Here is a 26,299-nt window from a genome sequence, read left to right as displayed (position 1 = left end):
GATGGGTAGAATAAGCGCATACTTTCTGGATGTGAACCGAGTAGCGCGGGGAGGGGCGATGTTGTTCGTTTGGCCGCCGGGGGCGCTAGAGCTCCCAGTGTAGCAGCAGCAACAGCAGCACGGTGGTGGGTTGATCGTTTGTGTCATACTCCCTTTGGCCGCCGGGGGCGCTAGAGCTCCCAGTGCAGCAACAGCAGCACGGTGGTGGGCTGTTCGTTTGTGTCATACTCCCTTTGGCCGCCGGGGGCGCTAGAGCTCACAGTGCAACAGCAGCACGGTGGTGGGTCCAGTCGTCACTGGTCGTCATACGCAGCAACTTCTCCCGAGGACTCCGCGAACAACCGATTCCTGTGATGCCCCGCTCAAAGGAAGGAAGGGGAGCTTGAAGACGACTGCATGAACCCGGTCGACGCAGAGTGAGTTGACATTTTGGCGTCAACGCGTTGCTTCGGACAACTTGCTATTTTTAGCCGCCGTAACTTGGATTTCTTGAAATAGCTTGCTTTTCGGGGTTGTGATGTGGCAGCCGCGCGCGCTTGATTTTTTTTAGCGAACGGCCCACTGACCGGAAAAGTGAAGTGCGTCGTGGCCGTTATGTTGGAACCACTCAACGGTTAAAACAATCGAAGGAATTCGCCCCACTTGTGTCCGTTGTCTGAGGGCAGGGCAGGGGGGCTAACGGGCGTAGCTAGCGTTAGCCGCACCAAGTAAACCGTCGCCACGTTAGCCCCCCCCCCCCCCCCCTTATATGTTGCTAGCACAAACACTTGACACCATTCTTACGCTAACTGTGCTGTCGAAGCACGTATCTCTGTGATGGGCAAAGTACTCTTCTCAAGGGAGAGGGTAACGCTGCCCCAAATAAGGGCACGTGACGGACCGCTTCCTCCAGATACAAGCTAGCACTCGTTCACCTTCATCCCTTAAGACATGCTGCACATCTTGACATCTGCACATCACCTTGTTGCATGCTGCAGCGTGACGTGACAGCTCAGCGTGGTGCGGCGGCATGGCGAGCACGGAGTGGGTGGGAGACGGTGAAATTGTGTAACGTGTAGGTGGTGTCCAACCGTTTCTGTTTGGGAGTGTTGACTGGATAAGACGTCAAGAGCTGGTCTGCAGCGTCCTCCTGTTCTTCATGTTGCAGACGGCGTGAGGTGTCTTTAGTGGGAATTTGCATCAACGCTGGACAACTTGATTACCTGTTATCCTGTTGGGGTCACAGGTTCAGCTGGAGCCTATCCCGGCTAGCTGTGGGGCAAGACGGGGTACACTCCTGGACCGATCACCTGTAAATCAATGGTCTGGTCAGTCATACCCTGCAGCCACAAACACACATCTTTCTCCTTCCTGTGCGTTCTCAGGATATAAAAAGAGGCAGCTAAGAATGCACATAATGGGACACGCCTATTCCGCCTATAAAGCCTTCTGAAAAAAACTCCAAAAGCCACCAACAATGCTCCATTTATGTAATGCGACCTGCATATTAACCAAGCCTCAGCTACATTTTTATTATTATTATTATTGTTGTCAACACTGTTACGCCAAAGAACAACGTTACACCAGCTAGCCAATAGTTTCCTCGCACACTCGCTCGTGGCATGTCAGCACCACGCTCACAAATGCTTTTTTGAGTTTGGAAGTTAAAGGGCAAGTGCACTTTTGGGGGAATTTTGCCCATCATTCCCAAACCTTATGTGAAATATGAACACATATTTATTTCACTTTTCTGTGCATTGTAACACAGGAAAATAAGTTAATATGAGCTTAGTTTAGAACTGTCCCCATAGTTGATGACCAACTGTAGTAATCCAACCAATCACCCAATCCTGCTGGTTTTCAAACCCCCAAAGGTTTCATGATGAGTTGTTGCTCCGTAATGATTTGTTATTGAATGAGCGCCTAGTGACGCGCTGCAAAAACAGTGTGCCATTTTGAATGTTAGTAATACTGACAGGCCAACGCAAGTAGGTCAACCGATCAATAAAAATCCACCGCTTATGTCAGTGGCTTTATATGAACATCATAACCAAAACAAATGGCCCATTCAATTCTTATCATTATAGCTTTAATAACAATTGACATTTCCCTGCCTGGGTTGAATGGTGAACGAGTGGTTAGTGTGCAGGCCACACAGCTAGGAGACCCGAGTTCAATTCCACCCTCGGCCATCTCTGTGTGGAGTTTGCATGTTCTCCCTGTGCATGTGTGGCTTTTCTTCGGGTACTTTGCTTCCCTCCCCCATTCCAAAAACATTTTAGCTTCATTGGCTCCAAATTGTCCACATAGGTATGAATGTGGGGGGGGGTGGTTGTTTGTCTATATGTGCCCTGGGATTGGCTGGCCCCAGTCCAGCTGGGATAGGCTCTGGCACGTCCGCGACCCTCATGAGGATAAGCGGTAGAAAATGAATGAATGAACGAATTTCCCTGCATGGATCTGTTATGGTCAGCGTCTGCTCACGACATGTGACGGCCTACCTTGTTCAGCCGGCTATATTTAATGGGTGTCGCTCCCTAAGCCTATCAAATCCAGCTCCGGCTTTGCTCGGCCGTCCGTCGGATGGCAACGAGGAGAGAGTGAGGGATGAGAATGGTAGCTCGTTGAGAATACAACGCGTTTGAGTCCCATTCCGTGGGTGATGGAAGCTGTGTTTTAATCACTGCTTCTTGGAGCAGCAAGGCACAGCAGATGTCCTGGCTCCATGCTGTGCTTGGGGAATACTTCAAAGATGACATGTTTAAGCAGACGCTGTAGATCTGACCCCTCGTCCCTTCTTCCACCCAGCTGGGACCGGTGTCGCTTGCCCTCTCCTCATTGTAAAATGGTGTTGGATTCCAGCAATTTTAGAAATACCAATAATGCATTCTGGCAACTCTGGCAAGCGCAGTGTTACACGGGCTGGTGTGTGCGCCAGGCGTTGTGGCCCCAAGAGCAGAGACGAAGGCGAAGATGGTAAAATGCATGGCTTATCATGCATGGCATAAGAAGGCCGAATAGAAGATTGGCACGACACACAGAGGATGCCGTTTCACTGCAGTGCAGGGGTGTCCAAAGTGCGTTTTTGTTGATTGGCCTACAAAAAAGTTTTAAAGACAACTCGAGAAAAAATCAATTTCTCAATTTAATAAAAATGAACTTAGAATATTATAAGGAAAATAATGTCACAATATGTGGAAAATAATGTCATTTTAGTAGCCCAGAGTTGTAATAGAGATGTAATAGTATATAGTAAAAGTAATTTGCTCAATGGCGCACTATTTTGAGGGTTAAAGGAAGTGCTTTATATCTTCTTCAGTCATCAAATTGGTAAAAAAGTGCATCATTGTTGTTAGTAGTTTGCACACTCATGTACCATCTCTACACTAGGCTGTGCACGATAACCTTGTGACCCTCGAGGGTTGTTTCTAGGCTCCAGGGTGCCTGGCGAGCATATTTTTACACCAGTTTCAACCTCATTCATCCAGAGATCTTCTACAAGGGTAGCGGCGCCTTAAAAGATGCGTCTACAACATTCCACTCTTTAATCAATAGCTACCATTCGCTCATCATATGGAAAGCAACCCGCTGCTTCGGTCATTTATTCCTAAAAGAAGAATTGACCTTGCTGACCTTGAAATTGATTAGCTTGGCTTAAGATGTTGTCACGTCTGTCATACTTTTCAGCAGACTGTTGTATTACGAAAGAGATGTTGCTGGGAGGCTGAGTTACGTCACGGCTTGACATCGGTCTGTTAAGCCCCCGTTTGGCAGCTGGCTGCTGATGTCCACTTTCTTGGCGTACTGTCGCTTCCAGACAATTTCACAGTCACTCCTCTAACACTGGTGCCTGGAAGCCTCCTTCATGTATGTATCACCAGCAGTAATGTGTAAAATATGCACTTTCCTTTTGGACAGTGGCGTAGTGATGCAGGGAAAGATAAACACTACATGCAAAATTAAGTTCTCTCACAGAATGCCAATCCAATTTTTGGTACCCATCCCTGGTAAAGACACGCAACATAGATTGCATTAGATTACTTTTATATTTACGCCAAAAGAGCTACAGTTCCCATGATGCTTAGAGGAAGTACCAGGAACTACACTCATTTCTGGACTGTAAACTGCTACTTTTTTCACACAGAACATTTTGTTAGACTCTACTATATTGGCCTGGCACCATAATAACTCCATTTACTGCACCATGAATAAAACCAAACTCAATCATTTTGCCAGCCTCTAAATTGACATGTACATGTGTGTTTGTTGGTGCTGGGGAGTGTATACACAGACACACACACACACACGCATATGACAAGCAAACGCAAACGGGCAATTCTTCTGAAAAGCGTACCAGCGAAGGAGAGTATGCGAGTATTGGTGTGTTTTTTGCCTTTTTTATTTCTTCATTTTATTATGTAGTTTGTTTGATGTTATTGAAACGCTCTTGACATTCCAGTTTCAATGTAAAATACGCTTGAGAAATGAAAGCTAATTGCTTTGAAATGGTGTATGATGTGCTGGAGCCTATCCCAGCTGACCACTCGATTATCATCCAGCAAAATTTGTTATGCGATCACATATTGGCATAAGTCGTATGCAGTGATTGTGTTTTTATCCAACAAGTCTTAAGTAACTTTGATCAAATGTATAATTACTGCAGCTTCTGCCTCAATTGTTCAACTCAGATGAAAAAACAGCCACACGTCAGGAGCGAGCGACGCTGGGAACGCCAAATGCCCAGTAGGATTGCAAGGTTTACATAAAGCGCTTAATGTGTAACCATTCCGGGGCTTGCTGTTGTTGGCAAGATGCAGCACGATAGGAGATGTGGCACAGACAGTTCTGCCACCAAGACGGCAGCATAATCAGCATCTTTGTGAAAGATTGCAGATTACGGACGTGCGCGTGTGCGTGCGTGTGCAGGTGGTAAACAGACACAAAGGAAGCCTCCCTTGGGACGGAGCCTGGGGCCGGGTGTGTTGAGGCTCCACCCTCCTTAGCGAGGTGGTGTGACCAGGAGGAGCATGGAAAAGAAGAAACTAGGATACGGTTCAACACCTGTAATACTTTGTGAGTCTAAGCAAAGTCATTTGTGTGTGTGTGTGTGTGTGTGTGTGTGTGTGTGCACGTCTGCAGGTGAGACACGCGGCTTTGACAACGGCTTTCGGATGCGGGCCGTGCTGCAACTCAGGTGAAAGGTAAGCTGAGCTCTCACTTTCTGGTCCATTGTTTGATGTCTTCATAATGCAGGAGCTCAGTTCAATCAACCGTATGTGATTTAAAGTACTACTTACTTCTTTTCATGTTAGATTTGGTCAGAGTAAAAAAAAAATTCAGATTTGCTTATTGCATAGAATTGATAAATGTGTTGCTGCTTCATACAATTGTACATTTGTGGCGATTCGATCATTTCTACATTTATAGGTGAACGTGTGTGTCCATGTTCAAATGCAAGCTTGAGAGCACCAGTTTTACTTTTTCCTTGTGCCACCTTATGTGGGATCGCAAGGCAGGAAATATTTGGGTTTGCACCGGGATGACTGCCTAGAAAGATATTTGAAGGAGCATTGCAAAGTTGTCGTATGATGATGATGAGGTTTGCTGGGAGTATTTGTTCATCTTGCATGTGGTTAGAACGTGTAATGACCGGGTACCATTTCTTTTCAGTCACCTATCTTTAGAACACAGTGTATTTTAGTATCTTCTGACAGGATAATTGTACCCTTCAAGTCTGTATTTATGTTGGTTGTATAAATGATGTAGTAGATTTGTACATTTTGTACATTTGACAAAATGACTTTGATTTTACTAAGATTGAATGAAACCCAACGCGACTGATGACTTAAAGTTATTTCATACATGTAAAAATGCTCATTCTCTGTCACAATAACAGCGAATATCATAATAGCACAGGGGTGTTCAAAGTGCGGCCTGGGGGCCATTGGGGGGAGAAAAAAAATCAGCAATTTTACAAGAATAAACTTAAAAGATTAAAAGAAACAGTTATCATTTTAGGAGAATGCCGTAACAAAAATTTTATTACAATAAAATAACATTCTAGTAGCATAAAGTTGAAGTATTAAAGAAAAAAACACATTTTTCAAATGCATTATAATACTGTGGGAATTACGTTTAATATATTTAATAATATTACAAAAGAAAAATTACAAGAAGAGAGCTGAAATAGCCGAAACTGTGAAAAAAACAGCTGTAATTTTACAAGAGAAAAGTCAAAATATTAAGAGATAAGTATATAACAGAAAAAAAGAAGTTGCAATTTCATGAAATGACATCTTGGTGATAAGTAATAAATATGGTCTTGCTGTTTGTCCTGAGCTAACAATCAGCGTAGGTGTGAATTTTCCCATGCCCTTGTTTGACCATCCCAAACCATGGGTGCGGGTGGAGCGTGTAAGTCAATGTAATAAGTTACAATAAGTTATTACATGTTATGACAAATAACATGCACCCATAACCAGAGCAGTGTCTCCACTCATTCCACACTAAATTGTAAAGTGTTGCAGAGTTGTTTTTGTAATATGTAAGTAAAGATTGCACAGTCTCTCCGTAGTAGGTCAGCATTGCTGCAGTGCTGCTCGAGGCGTTGGTTGTCACACAACCAATCCTGACCTACATCCAACAAGCGAGACAGTCAGTCGGCTATTTTCCAGCTCTTTTTTCTTTTTACTCAACTTTTTGTCAGACAATGCTGCTTCCAAGGTTTGTAGTTAAGAGTGGCAAGTCTCTGCAGCCCTTCAGACAATAAGCACTGTAAAATGATGGATGGATTTCATGTGTTTGTATATACTGCTGAGTGTGTTCCCACTTAGGTGGTTGTGTGTAAACGGTTAACGTTGGCTTCCATGCTGGAAGACAAACCCTCTGAAGAAGGTGACTTCATGGAAGGGCATGTCAGCGAGGTCAGGGGAAGCGCTCGAAGTGGGAAAGGTTCACCATGATTATGGCTCATGCAGAACAAAGCAAGTCCTATTTTAAGGAAGATGGTAGGGACATTTTGTCTCTATTCAGATTCTTTGAATATACCTTCACTCAAGCCCAGAATAGAACTATACCACATATCCTCCCACACAATACCACAGAATTATGCAGTGAGTCTCCAGTAGGCCTCCGTTCTACTTCTTCTTCGAGTCTAATGCTTTGGGTTTTTTTGGGTGGTCGGTGTGGAGCAGCTTTTGAACTGAACTATGGACAAAATGCAATCAATCGCGATCAAATATTTTAAGCGATGGACAGCCATAATATTTCTGGTAAAATTGGGACCTTAGATTACAACTTTCTTCCCTTATTATTTTTGCCTTGAGGAGAAGCAGCTCTACTCCCAGCTACTCTGAGCCCCTCCCAGATGACTGAGCTCCTCACCCTATCTCTTAGGGTTAGCCATCTCGTTCTTTCGCTCATGACCCAAAGCTCATGGGAACGTAGATCGACCGGTAAATTGAGAGCCTTGCCTTCCGGCTCAGCTCTCTTTTCACCACGACGGTCCGGTACAGCGACCGCATTACTGCAGACGCTTCGCCGATCCATCTGTCGACCTCACGCTCACGAACCATGGCCTCTGATTTGGAGGTGCGGAGTCTCATCCCAGAAGCTTGACACCCGGATGCGAACCGTATACTTGTAGCATTGCTGCCAAAAGCCAGCATGGCACCACGCTCCCTTCTGCTGCAATATGGTCTGTGTTTTTGTTTTGTGTATCCATGAAATGTGGAGTTTTCTGAAACGTGGCTAGAAAAGACAGAAGCCCCACATAAATGCAGGATTCCAATGCATTCATGAGAAATATAAACATTTGCTTCTATCGTTGAGCACATAAATATATGGGCACAAAATCAGTCAAGCGTGTCAACATAGCGCCAAACTTCTTGTTTCACCTCATCCTCAACGAATAAATCAAAAGCCTCATGTGACACTGACACAAATCTGTTCTTGTAACCTGCTGGAGTAACTTTAGGTCAGACATTTGGCTGTTGTCATTCTATTCATAGTTCAAAGTTAATGTTTGACTCAGGAATGCGTGGAATTGAATGGGCAGGTGCTGCTGCTTTACTCTTATCTTTTCCACAAGTTCCTCTTATCGTTGGGTAAATATTATCAGAGCTGCAGTTTAGCAGGCATCGCTAGCTGTGGTGGATGTTAGCCTTTCCTTGTCAACTTCAGGTCATGTGTACTGTACATACAGTAGGTTGAGCTCAATTGGGAGTGTGTGTGCAGTTGTTTTAGTGTTACAGAAGAGCAGTTGAAGGGTTGGTAGGTGGGTAATCACCGCTTGGAGCATGCCTGTCAATCACGGACCTCAAACAGAGTATTATGTCATTCCTCCTGTAGCAACTGCTCCTCGCGTTATAAGATTAAAAGTGGGCACAGTATTAGGTATATACTGCACAAACTGGATGCCAGATTCAGGCCAAATGGCCAACAATGGAACCTGCTCAACAGGGCGATCATCGTGAGTGAAATTGGTGCGTGTTGAATTTTCCATCGCTGGTTTGATGCAGGTCTAAAAGTTGCAGAAACCCCTCCATAGTTCAGCCCGAGAGACCAAAGAAGGCAGTTTGGACATACTGTTGTATGTGCAGAAATAAAATAAACAAAAACCCAACAACACTGTCATATGGCAGTATGTCTATGTTGTCCAGTGCCTATTTGGCGTGCAGCAAAAAGGAAAGCACACACACTTCTTGGGCCTCCACAAAATATTGACAGCATATGAACGCATGCAGCACGCGCCAGCATGTCCTCCATATTAACCGACACACATTCACAACACAAACATAATGCCTGCATGGATACCACACTCTTGCTCAGTCTACATTGCGTATTAAGTTTTTTTTCCAAAAATTGTACCCTGCAGCTGTGCTGGTCCAACCTCCATGTACTAGAAACCCCCCAGGACCGCTATTTGTCAGTGTTTGGTTTTCTGTGGAGTATTAAAGACAGTTTAGTGTACTGCAAAATCTTGAACAGGAGCATTCCATGTTGGCCCGGTCTCAGCCACACATGCACTGCAGCATTGGGTTGCTATTTATAGCCCTCCAAAAAAGGACAAATATGGTGTCTGTGTTAGAAGCGACAGTCTACATTTTTGGTATCCCCTTCCTCACTGTGTTTTTAAAGATTAGAAAGGGACCTCAGGTGGAGAGAATGATTGGATGAAAGATTTGTACACGGAGGAAGGAGATTGTGAGGGCTACCATACAGTAAACAGCAGTTTGCCTGATTTTCAGAGGGGGAGAATGCAGCTTTAGCACCAATTCTCCTTGTGTGCTTATTAATGTATGCCGGCTTAAGTGCCGGTCTTGACATACCCAGCTGGCATTTACAGTGCTCCATACACCCTTTGTGTTTTGCAGCTCTACCAGCAGCCTTTCCAAATAAAAACTGTAATGGCAACATGCTGAGAGCCATGACCCTCAGCAGTTGTTAAAAACATGCTATAAATAGGTAGCATTTTGTCATGATTGGAGGAATAGACAAGGGGTGGGGGACATGGGTGATTAACCACGCTGAGAGGAAGGAGTCGGAGTGAGGCAAATTGAGGTTCCATTGTGTCCACCTTAATCAGAAATGACCAACTGGTTCCATTTCCCTCATGAATACACACAGTCCATTAGCTAATGGCACCCATGTGGATGTGGAGCGGCACTCGGCTTTATGGATAGCCATTCTGGAGGCTCAGGTCTGTTTAGAAAGCACAATTAGATTGGGGAGCCTGGTGCTGGTGTATTTGTTGGGAGGGTGAACATGAATTGCTGTGTCATGATTAGAGACCGGCAAGTTATTGTACTGTACATTGTGGCCCGGATACAAGAGACAGAAGTGACAGTTTGACTACTTTTGTCTTTCTATTCTTCTGTGTGCTCTTTCCTCAGAGGGCATGTGCTAATTGTTAGGATGAAGGAGGAGAGTTTATTCCAACGGAGGTTTTCTCTGTGTCCAAATGCCACTTCCCCACCCAAAATTGATCCCCGCCCCCTCACCAGGAACCTGTCTTTTGGAGACTACAACCTCACTCCAGGTAAGAGGCCGTGCCCAAGTTCGGCATGGGCCAGAAATTGACGGTCCACACAGTCACTGCTACACTCTTCCTCGCAGTTGGAACTGGACTTGGATGCGTGGAAACCACGACCACACTGTTTGCATTTCGCTTATTTATGGCGCTGTGACTTGAGTTGCAGGATTAGCCCCAGTGGACGGCATGAAGAACTTCATTTCATGTCTTATTTATCGAGAAAGAGTTTAGTTATTTTTGGTACTCCTTTAATACACTTCTATTTTTATACTGCTTAAAATGACTCTTCAAAAGAAAATAACGCATTTTGGAGCTGCAATTATAATACTGTGATATTTTTGCTGTCAGAATCTCATACCGGCCCATACCTAGTGCAAATGAAGATTTTCTTTTTAACAAAAAAAAACAGGGATGTTCAGAACATAAACAAAATGCTGGTATCCATAACTCAAGTATTCTATTTCACAGTGCAGTTATTTGTAGTCTTCTCACAATACTAACTGAAAACCTGAATGAAAAGCAGGGTTGTCCACCTCTGCTGGGTCCCTCCAGCTGCGTCTGCTCCCTACTGAAACACAGATGCAGCCGACTCCCTCTTCTGTGCTGGGATAGGAGATAAAGTATGAGTGTGACATCAGTGTACACAACTCCCATTTCAAGTGCGGTGCAAACGTTCACTCATCACATGTCACACTCCTGGAGTCTGACGCACCCCCGCACACAACAAAAGCTCTTCCTGCACTAAATGTGCATGCTCCCAAAGGCGGTACTCATCCCCAAATGTTGCCCACCCTTGCAAGTACAGCGGGTTGGGACCAGGGCTTTATAGCCGCTGCCCAGCGGATGATCACATCGCCAGCCTCCAACTCGCCACACCCTGCTTGCCGGACACAAATGCTGCGCCCACATTTTTGAGGCATGTTTTGAGGGGTGCCGAGCTCTACCTACCTACCTTCATACATACCTACCTCCATACAAACAAACGCAAAGAAAATGAACTTAGACTGAAGAGCTGATCATTAGCCATGCTGCAACTGTGTGTCAGCTGCCCGAGTTCCTGTGTGACTTGTGTGTTGTGGGTTCCCACCAGGCAGTGAGACGGACAGGCAGGATCTCTCGGTGATGACGAATGAACTTAGTCCTGCCCAATCACCAGGCAGCAAGGTAAGAACACTGTTCCTGGTGGAGTCACCTAAAAGCTGTGGAATGGAATTGGTGTTATCAAGGTCATGTGGTACCCTCAGGTGAAAGTAAAGTGTTCGCCCTTCTTGCTTACGTCCTGTCTCACTTTGTTAGAAATATCAACAAGGAGTGGTCACTACATCCTTCTGTGGAAAAATAGAATAGATTCTTGTTTCTGCTGTCTTCCTGAATACTGTCTTCACCAGTAAAAGCTGTAGCTCATCTGTACCTCTTCCAGTCCGAGTCAAGGATGTTTAACGGCCTTGAGAAGGATTGCCCCTCCCCGACAGAAAAGCTTGCTCGAAAGGAGTCTCTTAAGGTAATGCACACTTTTTCCCTCGCAGCTCTTGATTGAAATGGGAATTTGCCAAGTCAATGTTGCATCATAGGATGCAGTCAATGCGTCATAGGAGTTATCTCCCAGTCATGAAATCAACCTGTCAGCTTCCCCACTTTGACAATATTATTAGTGAAAGTAACATATATTTCCTTTTATTACAACTTTTCTCTCTTAACAACACTATCTTAATCTTAATCTTACAGCAGTATAATGACATAATGGTTTCCATAGTAACCCTCAAAATAGTCATATATACCAATAGACACAACATGACCTGTTAAAGACTCCTTCATCCTTTTGCAAACATCAACTGCTTGTATTGCTTCTTGAATGCGCTCATCCTTGTGCATTATTTGAGTTCCTTCCTCAATCCCTTCCATGGTTTGATTCCTTATCATTTTCCTGTTTGTCAGGTCCAAAAGCAGAATTACCGGCAAGAAAAGAAACGGGCAGCCAAAGAATTGTTTAGTGCGCTGAAGGACCCAAGTGTTGTCATTATGTCCAACTGGCTGAAGGTGAGGTCATGCACAGTGTTTGCCCTGACATTTGGTCTCCCCGTCCCCGATACAACATATGGGCTATTTTGTGCGCCCCAGGGTTCAGGCTTAGGACTTATTTTATTTTCTGTTTACATCGCCAGCCTGTGTATCAACATGTCGAACGCTTCTTATCATCTTTTTGCAGATGATGCTGTAATTTATTGTTGTTCTAACTCTCTTATCCAGGCTTTTGAGTACCTGCAATCTGCTTTTAATCTCTTTCAGTCTCGGCTGCAAAATTTCAAATTGAGAAGTCACCTTTTAGCACTTTTAGCACCAGTTTTTCATTATATCCTCTATTTTGTTTTATTTGTTTTCGCATGTCACTTTAGCATTTTACCATCAACTTTTTATTTCTAAGAATTGTCTGTTTAAAATGAATATTGCATTATTGTAATGCATTTATGTACATTTTAACTTGTGCGCTGACCTCTTGGCCAGGTCACCCTTGCAAAAGAGATCTCAATCTCAATGGGTTTTCTACCTGCTTAAATAAAAATGACATATTTTGGTCTGCAAGTTGAGACATGCGCTCCAGTACCGGCTGTTTTAGATGAGTTTGTAGAGAATGAGGTTGATGAATTATAAATTCATGGTACATATGTGAAAACATAGGGTGCAAACTGTATATCCGTCCACATTGAGATAGTCTTTGTTGTTAATGTCCAGTAAGTGATGGTAAAATCTCTCTTTCTCATCCTTTGCTGTCTTTAAGATCCGGGGTTCTTTAAAAAGTTGGACCAAGCTGTGGACTGTCTTGAAGCCTGGAGTTCTCTTGATATACAAGACCCCTAAAACAGACCAGTGGGTTGGTACCATCCTGCTGAGTGCCTGTAAGCTGATCGAGAGGCCCTCAAAGAAGGACGGCTTCTGCTTCAAGCTTTACCATCCACTGGACAAGTCCATTTGGGCTGTCAAGGTCAGACATGTTTGTAGTCCGGCCGGTCCCGACTGATCGGTCTGTTTGTTGTAAATGGCCGGATCAGTGCCCTTTCTTCCTCTTGGAGTACCTGTAAAGATATACAGTGCATCTGGAAAGTATTCGCAGCGCTTTACTGCATTTTTTAGGTCACAGCTTTATTCCAAAATGGATTAAATGCATATTTAAAAAAATAATAATAATTCTACACACAACACCCCATAATGACAATGTGAAAATAGTTTTTTTGAAATTGTTCCCAATTCATTCATTGTCCTGCTGAAAGATGGACCGTGGCCCCAGTCTGAGGTCAAGAGCGCTCTAGAGCAGGTCTTCATCCAGGATGTCTCTGTACATGCTGTCCTCTTTCCCTCCATCCTGACTAGTCTTCCAGTTCCTGCTGCTGAAAAACAACCCCAAGAATGATGCTTCACTGTAGGGATGCTATTGGGGACTCTACCACTCTACCATACAGGCCTGATTGGTGGATTGCTGCAGAGATGGTTGTCCCACTGGAAGGACAGAAGAACTCGCTGAGAGAGTGACCATGGGGTCATTGGTCACCTCCCTGACTAAGGCGCTTCTCCCCCAGTCACTCAGCTTTGATGGCCGGCCAGCTCTGGGAAGAGTCCTGGTGGTTCCAAACATCTTCCACTTAGGGATGATGGAGGCCACTGTGCTCATTGGAACCTTCAAAGCAGCAGAAATGTTTCTGTGACCTTCCCCAGCCTTGGAGCCTGGAGACAATCCTGCCCCGGAGGTCTGCTGCCAATTCCTTTGTCTTCATGCTTGGTTTTTGGTTTGCCATGCACTGTCAACCCTGGGACCGTATGGAGACGGGGGTGTTCCTTTCCACATCAAGTCCAACCAACTGACTTTACCGCAGCTGGACTCCAATGAAGCTACTGAAACATCTCAAGGATGATCAGTGGGAATCAGAATGCACGTATGTAACTGTGACTGTTCATTTTTTTATTTGTAATAAATTGGCAACAATTAAAAATCATTCTCACACAGTCACTATGGTCTGTTGTGTGTAGAATTTTTGAGAAAAATATGAATTTAATCCATTTTGGAATAAGTCTGTGACATAAACAAACGTGGAAAAAATGAAGCGCTGTGAATACTTTCCGAGTGCACTGTATATAATGTCTTATACTGTCATGAAGAAAGTTAAAATATTTGGGGAAAATATCTTTAGTTTTATGAGGGAAATATTATGAGAATAAAATGTTAATTTTACAAGAATAAACTGATGATATATGTAAAAAAATAATGTCCCTTTTGCAGCATAGAGGTAAACTGTTATTTGGTAAAAGTTGTAATATTATGAGAAACAAGTATCCAAACAAAGTTTGGGCACCCCTGACGGAGATGGTATTTTCCTTTTGTTTCAGTAACATAACATAACATTACATGGCATGATGTTTGATTGATATGATTAGGGTCCCAAAGGAGAGAATGTTGGATCCATCACACAGCCTTTACCCAGCAACTACCTGATTTTCAGAGCTGCTTCTGAGTCTGATGGTGAGAAGTTCTTTATGTCCGTGTCGCCTTTGACGTTTTAGTACTGCTTTGATTTGTATCGTACACGCTCTTCCTTGGAATATGTCTGCCCCTCCAGGTCGATGCTGGATGGATGCCCTGGAGATTGCGCTCAGTTGCTCCAGCCTCTACAAGCTAACTGCCAAATTAGGCAAAGATGGCGATATCAGCACCGCTTCGGAGTCCTCCCACTTTCTCCATCTTTTGCAGTCCAGCTCGCTCACAGATGCAGAGCTTTTGCAGTAAGTGATGCACCCGCTCGCCGATGCAGCTGCACGCTTTGCAGCCGACGCATCGGGTCATACTTCTCTGGAGAATCACGACTCCAGAGTCCGCCTCGGCCGTTATCTCCTGGTTTACCCTCGGTATCAGTTGTGTTGCTCAAATTGTGTTCTTGGCAGCGTATGCACAAGATACTTGGCCCATGTTTGTCTCTTCCTTGTAGTTGGGGTTCATGGATGATGAAAAAGCCTGTATGTATATCTGGGATGTGAAAAATGAAAGGATGCAAATTTTCTTAAACAACACATGTACTGTAGGTATGCCAAGAAGTGATACATAGTGCATGAAAAAAGCTTTGTCATATAGGTGAAAAGGCGCAATAATACTATCAACTTTGGCTTTAGCTCGCCCTCCCCATCTTTGCTGGGTTTTTTTTTTTACTTTCCAAATATTTCACTGTTCTTCTCAAGTAATCTTTGTACATTTCCTTATTGTAAGATTATGACTTTATTCCCATAATATTTTGGCTTTATTTCTAAAATATTATGACTTTTTCTCCAAAATATTTTTTCTCATAATATCACGGGGGGCATTAAATATTCAAAATTATTAACCTTGAAATATTAAAATCCACATTTTTTCCTCATAATATTACGAGTTTATTCTTGTCCATCTTTTTTCTGTTATTATTTTGACTTCATTCTCATAAAATTACGTAGCTGCTTACACGCTCTCATCGCTCAGCAAGTTCTGCCAGTTGTAGCCAATCAAAACAGCAAACGGGATCACATGACGGACAGAAGCAGGAAAGACGTAAAGAATGTGAACTATCCACAATTTCCATACAACACACCTTAATGTAGGTGTAGCAGTCATCGTAGCACCTTTTTAGTCATTTTGCATACAAAGTTGGAGGAGACCTGACCTTATTTGTGTGGATTTATTGCTAACAAGTTGTATTCTTTTATGATGCACATTTTCGTGTGAAGGTAGGGGTCGATGCCTCTGCTCCTGAGCATTAAAGTGTTTGATTATGTCGTGATTTTTCTGCTGTGTCATCTTGGTTATCTGGAAATATTGAATTCCTTTTTTATTGTGAAATTGTTATGTGGATATTACTCCATTATTTCATGTTATTTCATTATTGAGCCGAGTGGGGGAACTACAGCTACAACTCGCCTTCTGCTTCCTTCAACAATAGTGAAAAATGAAAACTGCAACTTTTTCGGTAAAAATGTCTTTTGTCCTCTCAATATTCTGACTTTATTCTCTTCTTGTAATGATGACTTTATTCCCATAATATGTGGACTTTGTCATAATATTAGAACTTTTAACCCAACCCTATTTTTCCAAAATTTACAACATTATTTGTTGTTTTGTTTTCACATCGTATTAAGACTTCAATATTTCAAACAAATACTGTGAAAATAACGGTTTTCCTCCAAATATTGCAAGTTTATGCTTGTAAAAATGCAACTTTTTTTTCTTATTAAAGTATTATACTTTCGTAAAAATTGTTGTTTTTACCATTTCTGCTGTTGCTTGTTTGTTTGTTTTTTTACAAATATGTCACTTTTTCCACTGCTGCTTATGTCGCTCACGTCTTGCTGTCATTGTCTCTTCTGTTACAGGCTGAATGCGTCCGTGCTGCTCGGCAACCACATGGACCACGACGAACTGTCAGATAAATCGGAGCGTGATGGTCATGACGACTGGGACGCCTCCGCAATTGATAATGGAGGAAGGTTGACGGAGGAGAGCGATGTGGACCAATCGGATGAGGCTCCCATGCCACAGGGGACACTTTATGTAGAGCAGGGTACAGAGGAGATGGCTGAGGTGAGATTCTTAGCACACGGCCACCCCCATCCTGATTAATGAGCTGTCTCACGTCAACCGAGTGCATGTTTTTGTGCGCCACGTTAGGCCGGGGAAGCGTCACAGGTGGAGACTGTTTCAGAGGAGAACAAGGGTCTGATCTGGGGTATTTTAAAGCAACTGCGGCCAGGCATGGATCTTTCCAAGGTGGTGCTGCCGACCTTCATTTTAGAGCCTCGCTCCTTTCTGGACAAGCTCTCAGACTACTACTACCACGCTGATCTGCTTTCTCAGTCAGTCATTTTACTCGCTACAATTTTGCACTTTTTGGGGGGGATAGTGTATTTTTCTTCACCGCTTGTGTTTTTATTTCCCATCTTCCACAGAGCTACACTGGAGGACAGTGCGTATGGTCGGATGAAGCAGGTGCTCAGATGGTACTTGTCTGGTTTTTACAAAAAGCCCAAGGTAAGAAGAGACAGTGTGCTGTCACACATTTTTGGAGGTTTTTTCCAAAAAATGTGCAGTTTCCCTTTAAGGATAAGCTTTCAGTAAGAATATCCCAGTCATTTTGATTTGCCGTGAATATTCATATTATTACACCCAAGTGTAAAATAAACTATGCATGTATTGTTCCGTTATCCTGATTTACTAGGGTTTAAAGAAGCCTTACAACCCAATATTGGGAGAAACCTTTCGCTGCTGCTGGCCTCACCCCCAGAGTGACAGCTGCACTTTCTACATAGCTGAGCAGGTAAAATCATAAATCTGAAATGTACCAGATTTGGAAAAAACATACCCTGGATGGCTTCCACAACTGCCATTTCCCATTTTCTCGTTCCAGGTGTCCCACCACCCACCCATCTCTGCCTTTTATGTCTGCAATAGGAGGGATGGTTTTTCAATCAGTGGAAGCATCCTGGCAAAGTCCAAATTCTACGGTACGCAGAAGGACTACACTTGCTCTTGACTTTTGTCCTCTAATGTGTAATGAGATATTTATGAATGACAGACTGTAATGCTGTATGCACCACGCTTGATTCGTTCATTCAATAAAATGTAAAATAGCCATGCTCCGATCAGGCTTTTATGCCAGCGTTTCCGTTAGTGAGACCGGCTGATACTGTACTTTCAGTTTATTTATGAATGCTATTGGCCAGGGGCGCCGTCATTCAATTAGATACTAAGTAGTCTAATGACAAAAGAGAGTAAAGTTGTTCAGTGACACTTGAAGTTAGTACGTACCCATGAACCTGGCTTCCCCGTGAGAGTAAAAACGAGCTCCCAACTAACCGCATTGCACGTTAGTGTCATCCCTACTCGACACAGCAGACATGAAGGATTTGTTGCTCTATGCTCATCCATTTTTGCCATGGGCTTACAAAGGTGTTTTTTTATGGAAATTGGTCAATACTGATCAGCGGCAAATCAGTCGACGCATCCCAGGAAACACAAACATCATAAAAGGGGGAGCACTGGAATGATACTGCAAATCCTTGCTTCTTGAGCTTGTTCTTTTCTCTGGGACACAGGCAACTCTCTGTCTGCCATTCTGGACGGCAAAGCCCGACTGCTCTTTCTGAGCAGAGAGGAGGCGTACGTCATCACCATGCCCTATGCTCACTGCAAAGGTAACCACATCCATCCACTCGTGCTGGTATGGGAGTATTGCAATTTCCTTTTTTGACAAGTCGGTTGGCAGTGTGCTGAGAGGATGTTCTCACGCTGCTTGTGTGTCTTCTAAAGGAATCCTTTACGGCACTATGACACTGGAGCTGGGTGGGAAGGTCACCATAGAGTGTGAGAAAACAAAGTGTTTCACCGAGCTGGAGTTCAAACTGAAGGTACACCGGAAACCGTTACTGTTCTGTTTCTGCCCCGCAGTCTTAGAACTAAGTTTGACATTTTGGTTTTGTTCACCACAGCCTTTCCTGGGAGGCTCCTGCGCTGTCAATCACATAAGTGGCAAGATCTTTGTCGGGGACGAGCTTGCTGCCACGGTGGACGGACACTGGGTGCGGACCTTTCTAGTTCAATATCTGCCACTAGGTTGTTTACACGTTGACATAACTCACATGCTGTTTTTTTGTTTGTTTCTTTCGGCTTTTTCCTGATTACGGAGTCGCCACATACTGATTTTTGGCTTGAGCCCTTTATATGCTGGTACAAACACATATTCTGTGGTTTCCCATACACTCATCCATTTGTTTTGACATGAACTTGTATGACATCCCCATCAGCAGTGCATCTACGGAGCCTTATCCCCCACTTGGCCCCATGATTTCTGTGATGAGGAACGTTAGTTGCTGGGGCCCTTAAGTAACGAATTTGGCTTCTCAAAACAATATGCCCTCAAAAGAGACTCGGCATTACTTTCTCTCAGTTTGTATCAATGCACGCTATCGCCTCTCTGTTCTTGTCTGTGTGATGAAGATGGCTGCAACGCTCGCATCTTCAGCCGCTGTGGCGCACATATGTAAACAAGATTGAAATTATGAGATGAAAAGTCCAAATTACTAGACAGGCAAGTCATAATAACGAGGTAAAAATTCAAAATCATGAGCTGATACACATAATTCATTCATTCATTTTCTACCGCTTTTTCCTCACGAGGGTCACTGGAGCCTATCCCAGCCGTCTTCGGGCGAGAGGCGGGGTACACCCTGGACTGGTGGCCAGCCAATCACAGGGCACATATAGACAAACAACCATTCACACTCACATTCATACCTATGGACAATTTGGAGTGGCCAAGGAGTACCCGGAGAAAACCCACGCATGCACGGGGAGAACCTGCAAACTCCACACAGAGATGGCCGAGGGTGGGAATTGAACCCTGGTCCTCCTAGCTCTGAGGTCTGTGCGCTAACCACGAGACCGCCCTGCAGTCAAAATTATGAGATAAAACATCCTAATGATGAAATATGAATAAATAATATGAAAGTCTAAAAAGATGGTAGGCCACATGCTCAGGAGATGGGAAGACCCGGGTTAGAATCCCCCCTCGGCCATCTCTGTGTGGAGTTTGCATGTTCTCCCCGTGCATGCCTGGCTTTTCTCCGGGTACTCCTCTCTTCCCCCCCCCCCCCTTTTGTTTTTTTTCCAAAAACATATTAGCTTCATTGGCCACTCCAAATTGTCCATAGGTATGAATGTGAGTGTGAATGGTTGTTTGTCTTTATGTGCCCTGAGATTGGCTGGCCACCAGCCCCGCCTCTCCCCAAGACAGCTGGGATCGTCATTATTGTGAGATAAAAAATTGAAATTATGAGATAAAGACATACTTATGAGATGAAAAGTCAAAATCTTTGAATTCACAGTTACAAGATAAAAAGTCACAATTATGAGATAGGAAGTCATAAGTATGTGATATAAAAAATACCCTGTGCTGCCATCGTCACTGGGGCCTTTGTCGAACATTTGATTTTCTTATCTCATAATTATGAATTTTTATCTTGTAATTTGGACTTTTTATCTCGTAATTATACGAGATTATTATTATTATTATTTTTATCTTATGGTTATTCATTTTCAATCTCATGACTTCTGACCTTTCATCTCATAGTCATAGATCCAAGATGGCGCTGTGGACGGCCACCTCGGTGTCTAGCTCTCTTGTGTTTTTGGTGTTTTTGGTGTATGTACAGTCAGAGCTAATTTAACACAAGTCACATTCCTTGTTTGTGTTAGCATACTTGGCCAATAAAGCCGATCATAATAAATAGGACTTTTTATCTCGTAATTTTGACTTTCTATCTTATAATAATTGCAACTTTCTGATATCATAAGTAGGACTTTTTATCTCATAACTTACTTTTTAATCTCTTTATGTATTTTTTCTTTGAGTGGCAGAAGTGTGTATTTTGACAGTAAATCTGATAAAATGTGAAATTTCATTTCAGGACAATGAGGTTTGTATTCATGAGAAGCGGTCCGGACAGCAGACAACACTGTGGAACCCCGGCCCCGACGTGCGCGTCCATCGTCTTAAGAGAAGAGTGGTCCACTCGGGCCAGCAGGGAGAGTTTGAGTCTGAAAGGTAGACCACACGTGCCATGTTGGAGCAGTGACGGATGAAATGACGCCATCTCTTCACTCTCTTGGCTTATCATGTCTTTTTTGGTCATGCGTTCTTGGCAGACTGTGGCGGCACGTGACGAGTGCCATCGTTGAAAGGGACCAGGTGCGGGCCACGCAGGAAAAGTTTGTTTTGGAGGAAGCTCAGCGCAAAGAGGCCAGGGAGCGGGGAGATAAACCATGGACCCCAAGGCTTTTTCACCAGGACCCAGTGACATCAGAGTGGACATACAAGCATATGGAGTACGAACATGCACATACATGAAGTCAAATGAATCCCTGATCGGCCTGATCATGTTTGCTTTAGGACTCAGCCGTGGGATCCTGAGCGTTGTGTGCTTCAGTTTGAGAGGGACGGAGTGATCCAAACGCAGGAGAAAACGCAAAGACGGCAGCACAGAGGACTCTCTTACACTGAGAGTTGGGCCAGCCAGCGCAAGGTTTGTCACAACACCGCAGCTTATCTTTCTATGCCGAGGCCTTCCGCAAGCACACTAATAGAGATTAGTCCCACTAAATTCAAGTCTTCATAAAACGGAGGCCACGGGCAGGTAAGGTTACTTGGGGTAACTCCTCCCTGAAAACAAAACCTCTGAAAACCTACTCTGAAGCAGCTCTAAACCAGCCACGGTGGTGTGACCCTAGGAGCTGTCTTGTAGGGGGCATATGCCCCTGGTAGGGGGCATATAGGCAAATAGGCGTATAAGCATATTGGCAAATAGGTCCGAGGTGACAGCCCAGACAAAGAGTGATTCAGAAGACTTTATGAGAGACCTCACTGGGACATGGGACACCGGGGCCTCACCCTGGAGCCAGGCCCAAGAGAGGAGCTTGCTGGCCAGAGCCTAGTGGCGGGGCCTTCATTCATGGACTCTCCCCGCCAGGTCCGGTCCTTTGTGTAATGGGTGGCGGTCAAGAGCGGCCGCTTGGGCAACCTGATCTTCGGCAGCCAAATTTGGTCCTTGGGACATGGAATGTCACTCTTGATATCATTTCCATTTTGTCTCAGTAGCAATTGGTCCTCTTCTTCCCAGACTGAGGTGAATAGGATGTTCAGGAAGGCCAGCAGCCAGCCATCGAGCTGCAGCCAGAACACAGAAAGCAGCAGCACCACCCCAGAACCAGCACACGAGTCTTCTGATAACGAGGGTGAGTAGGACTTTCCCAAAATCCCCCACTAAAATATATCTCTAAAGGCGGGTCATGTTTCATTCATTTGTTGCAAAAATGCCAACAGACGAAATGGGAGCGAAACCAAAATAAAAGTTTTGCCCACAAGCATGAAAGTGAAACGTGGGCATGCTGGATGCCCGTGTTTACAGGAGGCTAGTAGGAATGTTGCTCCGGGTGGTGAAGATGGCTTCATGGGGGGCATCCACTGTCTGGAACTGATGTCCGTTTCCACCATCCACCCCCAAATGTTCTCAATTGGATATAGATCGGGGCACCCGCAGGGTGGTCCAAAAGAGTGAGGTTCTTCCTCTGGAAGAAGTCCTTTGCAGGTGGGCTTTGTCCTGTTAGCACATAGACGAGGGCCTTCAGTCATGAAGAATGCCACCTGCCGTTTGCCGCCGCTGCACAACCTGAAGCTCCATTGTTCCATTGAAGGAAAAAGCAGCCCAGATGATGATGGTGCCCGCCCCCCCTGTGCCATGTGGAAAACATCTCAGCTGGGATCTGCTTGTCATGCCAGTAATGTTTCTTCCCCAACAAAGAAGAAATATTTCTTTCTTCCACCTTTAATGTCCCATGTTTGATGCTCTCTTGCAAATTCCAAACGTTGAAGAAGACGTTCTTGTTCTTCAATCCTTCTCTGTCAGAAGGCGTCTGGTGGTTATTGGACTGCACTGCACACCAGTAACAACCTTCTTTTGGGTTGAGGATGGCTGAGACAGCCAATGGGATCCTCCAGCCGAGGACATTGTTTGGGTCGACCACCTGACTTTTTTGCTCCATAACATCAGGACCTTTTAGGAAGTTTCACATGACCGACGTACTGCGTCCAATCTGCACAATCCCACCGCGTTGAAAGAGAGAAAGCGATGAAGAGATGATGAGTGTGAATACCTGGCACCAAATGAGCCGATTTCACTTCCATGCTCGTTTGCAGTCTTGTTTTCTCCAACTGCCATTTCTCCTTTTTGCATTTGAAGCTCTACTTAGAACCTCCTTAAGATTTAACAGTGTAAATGCTTGTGTTTACATTTTGATCAGGAGTGGACTTTGATATGGAGTTTTTCCCAGGTTACAGGAGGAATGCATCTGTGTGCTTAACTGGAGTATCTCACATGTCCTCAGAGTTCTCAAAGCATTGTGCACGATGCAGCAAGGACGTGGCTCTCCTCCAGACCTCCATCTCCTCCATACAGAAGACACAGCAAGACATTCAGAGGTACAAATAAGTACTCGCTACTCCTGTTCCTAGACTGTGTTGGAAGTTATGATTTAGTACGGCGGAACTTAATAATAAACTTAGTCATAAAAAGACAGCAAACTGTCTTTCTACCTTCTTAAAATATTGTCCAGGCTAATCCAGAAGTACAACTTCATCGATCAGTAGCATTCAGCCATCATCATCCTTGAGAGCACTCCACCTCCACTGTGATTCTTTCCTTTCCTCTAGCGCACCCCAGCGCACTCGTGAGACGCTGTGTAAAAAGGGAAGCCATAAGCACAGCACAGGGGTGTCCCAAACATTTTCCAGCAAGGGTCACGGTGAAAAATGAAAGGATGCCGCTTTGCCACTCGGATATTTAGTAGAGCGACACATGCTAATGCGATATGCTAAGAAGTTGTAAAACTGCATCTCCGCTTTATCGTAGATGTGACAAAGCCTGTTATTAATAGCAGTAGATTTTCTCCTCATAATATTATGCCTTCATGTACATAATATTTGGACTTTATTTGCATAATATAACTTTTCCACCTATTTATTATGAAAAAAAAAAAAATCTTGAAAATTTCAGCTCCAATGCAACTAAACTAACTTTTCCTTTTTTTGCCATTTCATTTCACAATACTGTATGTCAACTTTTCTTTGACTTCTTTCCCATTTTAGAACTTTTCTGCAAGCTAACCTTTAATCGTTCACCTCTGTGCAAGTTTCAACTTCATGCTTGAAAAAATTGTTACTTTTCCTCATCATTTTTCTAAAAGTACCACCTTTTCTTGTAGATTGTAAGTGCATTTTTAGAATGTGCCACTTTGGATTAAGTGCTGGACAAAAAAAACAGCTAAATGTTCCAAGAAGAATATAATAAAACAATGAATAAAATGTATACAAATAAATCAAAGTGTGATACGGCGTACTGTGAGGACGACCTGTAGTAGTTTTAAAATGGTTTTCTTTAGTGGTTTTTGGTATCAAGTATAAAAACACACCTTCCCTGTCTTTGTAGGAACCTGTTGGCCCTGAGCCGACAGCTCACTCGGCAGTGGGTAGCTGACGACAGCGTGTCGTGGATCGGCCGTCACTGCGTGATCGTCTGCGTTGTGCTCTTCTCGCATCTCCTCCTCAGCTACGTGCTCACTTGAGAAAACTTCAGAAGAGTTCTCTGTCCAGCGCTGATCTGGCATCAGGGCCCCCCCTGCCCCCGTCCCTTGGACACCCACAAGCACAAACTAATCAACAGGGGGTCTTACAACTCAGATGTGTGTTGTTGGGTGAACCATTTGCTGGTAAGAGGCTTAGCATGAACTACATAGCAATAAACACAGCCAATGCCTGTCAGATAAATGACACCCCCTAGTGTAGCCAGACTGAAACAGCACCGGCACCAACGCACTTTGGACAAGGACATTAAGAAGGGGACATTTCATTGTACAATGAAGAATGAATTTTTATCTACTTGCCCTGCAATACTGTGTACGCCCCTCCAATGTCTCCTACGCCACTATTCCACATGTTGGGCCTTAACGCTGATGCCAAAAAAAGATATACAAACACAAAAGGAACATCTTCCAACAGTGCAATTATGCGTTTTGTATTTACTGCATTCTCACATCCGTTCCATTTGGTCTTTTAAATGAGAAGTCATTTTACCAAAAGAGTATTTCTAACAGGGAAGGACAAAGTGTTGTTGTTTACAGGGAGCACTGTGTGTTTCTATGGACACATACTGTAGGAAGGACCACTTGAAGAGTGCAGGAGCCATACAGAGTGTCTTTCTAGCTTTGTTTTTTTTTTCATCCGTGTGCCTGTATGGCCTAACGGAAGAAGGACAAAAGTGTAGCACTGCTTTGCCCCGCAGCATGAAATAGTTTGGTGAATTCCATTTTCTCTTCTGTCAGAAGTGGCCTTCAGTAAAAATGGGTAATAATCTAGAAGAATCACCGGCAGTGTCACCAGTCATTTCCTCATTTGGAAAACACGGTATGTACATGTATACGTACATACTTAACGCTATCTTAGACATTTCTATGATTTGGTCTGCCGGTTGCGTCTCCTTACTAGCCAGCTTCAACAAACGTTTTAGCCGGATGTCTTCTTCCAGAAGAGTTTTCTCGGAAATGAAGTTGTTTGTTAAAACGTTCATTCGATGCTCAACTTGGTCCACGCCATCTTCAAGTGACTTTGAAGATGTTAAACACTTCAATTATTTCTTCTTTTCCAAGTGTATACAGTTTGTCTGCGGTGCATTTACAGTCCATGTAAGATTTCCGAATGTATTTATTGTGTGATTTAGCCTCTTGGTAACTAACCATCCATCTAGAGAGGAGACCGTCTAGAGACCAGGGATGACAATCGTACTCCCAGAGTTGTATGATATCTTCTAATGCGTGTGTTTTTGCACCAGAAAGCCATTTGAGTTGTGCTAAAACAAAGCCATGTCTGTGACCTTGGTTGTTTTCTTTGTTTTTATCAGTTTTGTAACATTTCAGTCCAGTGCCAGTACTGATCTACCCCACGGGAGCAAATCTTGGAGATGAACGTCGACTCTGAATGATTTTATGTACTTTTCATTAAGGTTTTGTGTTTTTCTACTCGAATGCCATGTTGTGGGATACTTTTGTTATATATTGAACAAAAACAAATAATGATGCCCAGTGTTTTCAGTCACTCCTGTTGCACACTGTAGCACTACAGTAAAACATTTTAACCTTGACACTGCCTTTGTCCTTGTCTGATGTACTGCTTCAAATGTTGAAAGAATTTCTGCAAAGTACAATTTCATATTTATAAATACTTGCAATACTTGCAAATTTCCCCACTGAGAGACGAATAAAGGCATATCTTATCTCTTACTTTTTTCCCATTGTTGGCGCGTATTGGAGCCCTAATATAATATTCTCCCTACTCGTGAATCTTTCCTGTTAAACACTACAAACATTTAGTTTGTAATATCATTCCAAATGGCACACACCCACAGATTCTCTGACAGTGCTGAAGTGTTGCTATAAATATCTTCCCTACAGAAAAGCTGGACGTACAAGAAGTGACGTCAGTGATTCAGCTTTGCGTATGTAACGGCCACAAAAGTAGCCCGTGTTTTTATTTTTACTATTATTTATTATATATATTACCTGTAACAATAGGAGCTCACACACTGGACAGTGCCTAGTATTTGATCAGTGCTGTTCCGCTGAGGTCCTGTAGATGGGGGTAATGCACATATTGACCAACTCAAGAAGTACAGTAGCTG

The 26,299-nt window shown here is 43.8% G+C and overlaps 1 protein-coding gene across 4 annotated transcripts; it reads left to right on the top strand.

The window, feature by feature from the left end:
* Positions 1 to 263: 263 nt before the first annotated feature.
* On the top strand, positions 264 to 25,762 carry osbpl5 (oxysterol binding protein-like 5). Of its 4 annotated transcripts, XM_058075498.2 has the most exons (23): positions 277 to 416; positions 1,226 to 1,307; positions 5,119 to 5,180; positions 9,873 to 10,018; positions 11,103 to 11,176; positions 11,433 to 11,513; positions 11,948 to 12,049; positions 12,789 to 12,992; positions 14,438 to 14,522; positions 14,620 to 14,782; positions 16,394 to 16,601; positions 16,689 to 16,873; positions 16,967 to 17,048; positions 17,236 to 17,334; positions 17,425 to 17,521; positions 18,113 to 18,211; positions 18,327 to 18,595; positions 20,483 to 20,619; positions 20,721 to 20,900; positions 20,965 to 21,097; positions 21,692 to 21,806; positions 22,956 to 23,049; positions 24,056 to 25,762. In XM_058075498.2, the coding sequence occupies exons 4-23, from the start codon at positions 9,895 to 9,897 to the stop codon at positions 24,189 to 24,191; spliced, it is 2,667 nt and encodes an 888-aa protein (XP_057931481.2). In that variant the 5' UTR covers positions 277 to 416; positions 1,226 to 1,307; positions 5,119 to 5,180; positions 9,873 to 9,894; the 3' UTR covers positions 24,192 to 25,762. The 4 variants fall into 4 exon arrangements, with proteins under 4 accessions (XP_057931482.2, XP_057931478.2, XP_057931480.2 ...); XM_058075499.2 differs by lacking the exons at positions 1,226 to 1,307; positions 5,119 to 5,180 and having other exon boundaries at positions 264 to 416; positions 18,327 to 18,424; positions 18,506 to 18,595; XM_058075497.2 differs by lacking the exon at positions 1,226 to 1,307 and having other exon boundaries at positions 270 to 416.
* Positions 25,763 to 26,299: the final 537 nt, after the last annotated feature.

This window comes from Doryrhamphus excisus, linkage group LG1 (assembly GCF_037039965.1).
Source record: "Doryrhamphus excisus strain RoL-2023G ecotype Guam linkage group LG1, RoL_Dexc_Guam_v1.1, whole genome shotgun sequence".
NCBI lineage: Eukaryota > Metazoa > Chordata > Actinopteri > Syngnathiformes > Syngnathidae > Doryrhamphus > Doryrhamphus excisus.
Note: the sequence above shows the minus strand (reverse complement) of the source record. Positions and strands in the feature narration are given on the sequence as shown.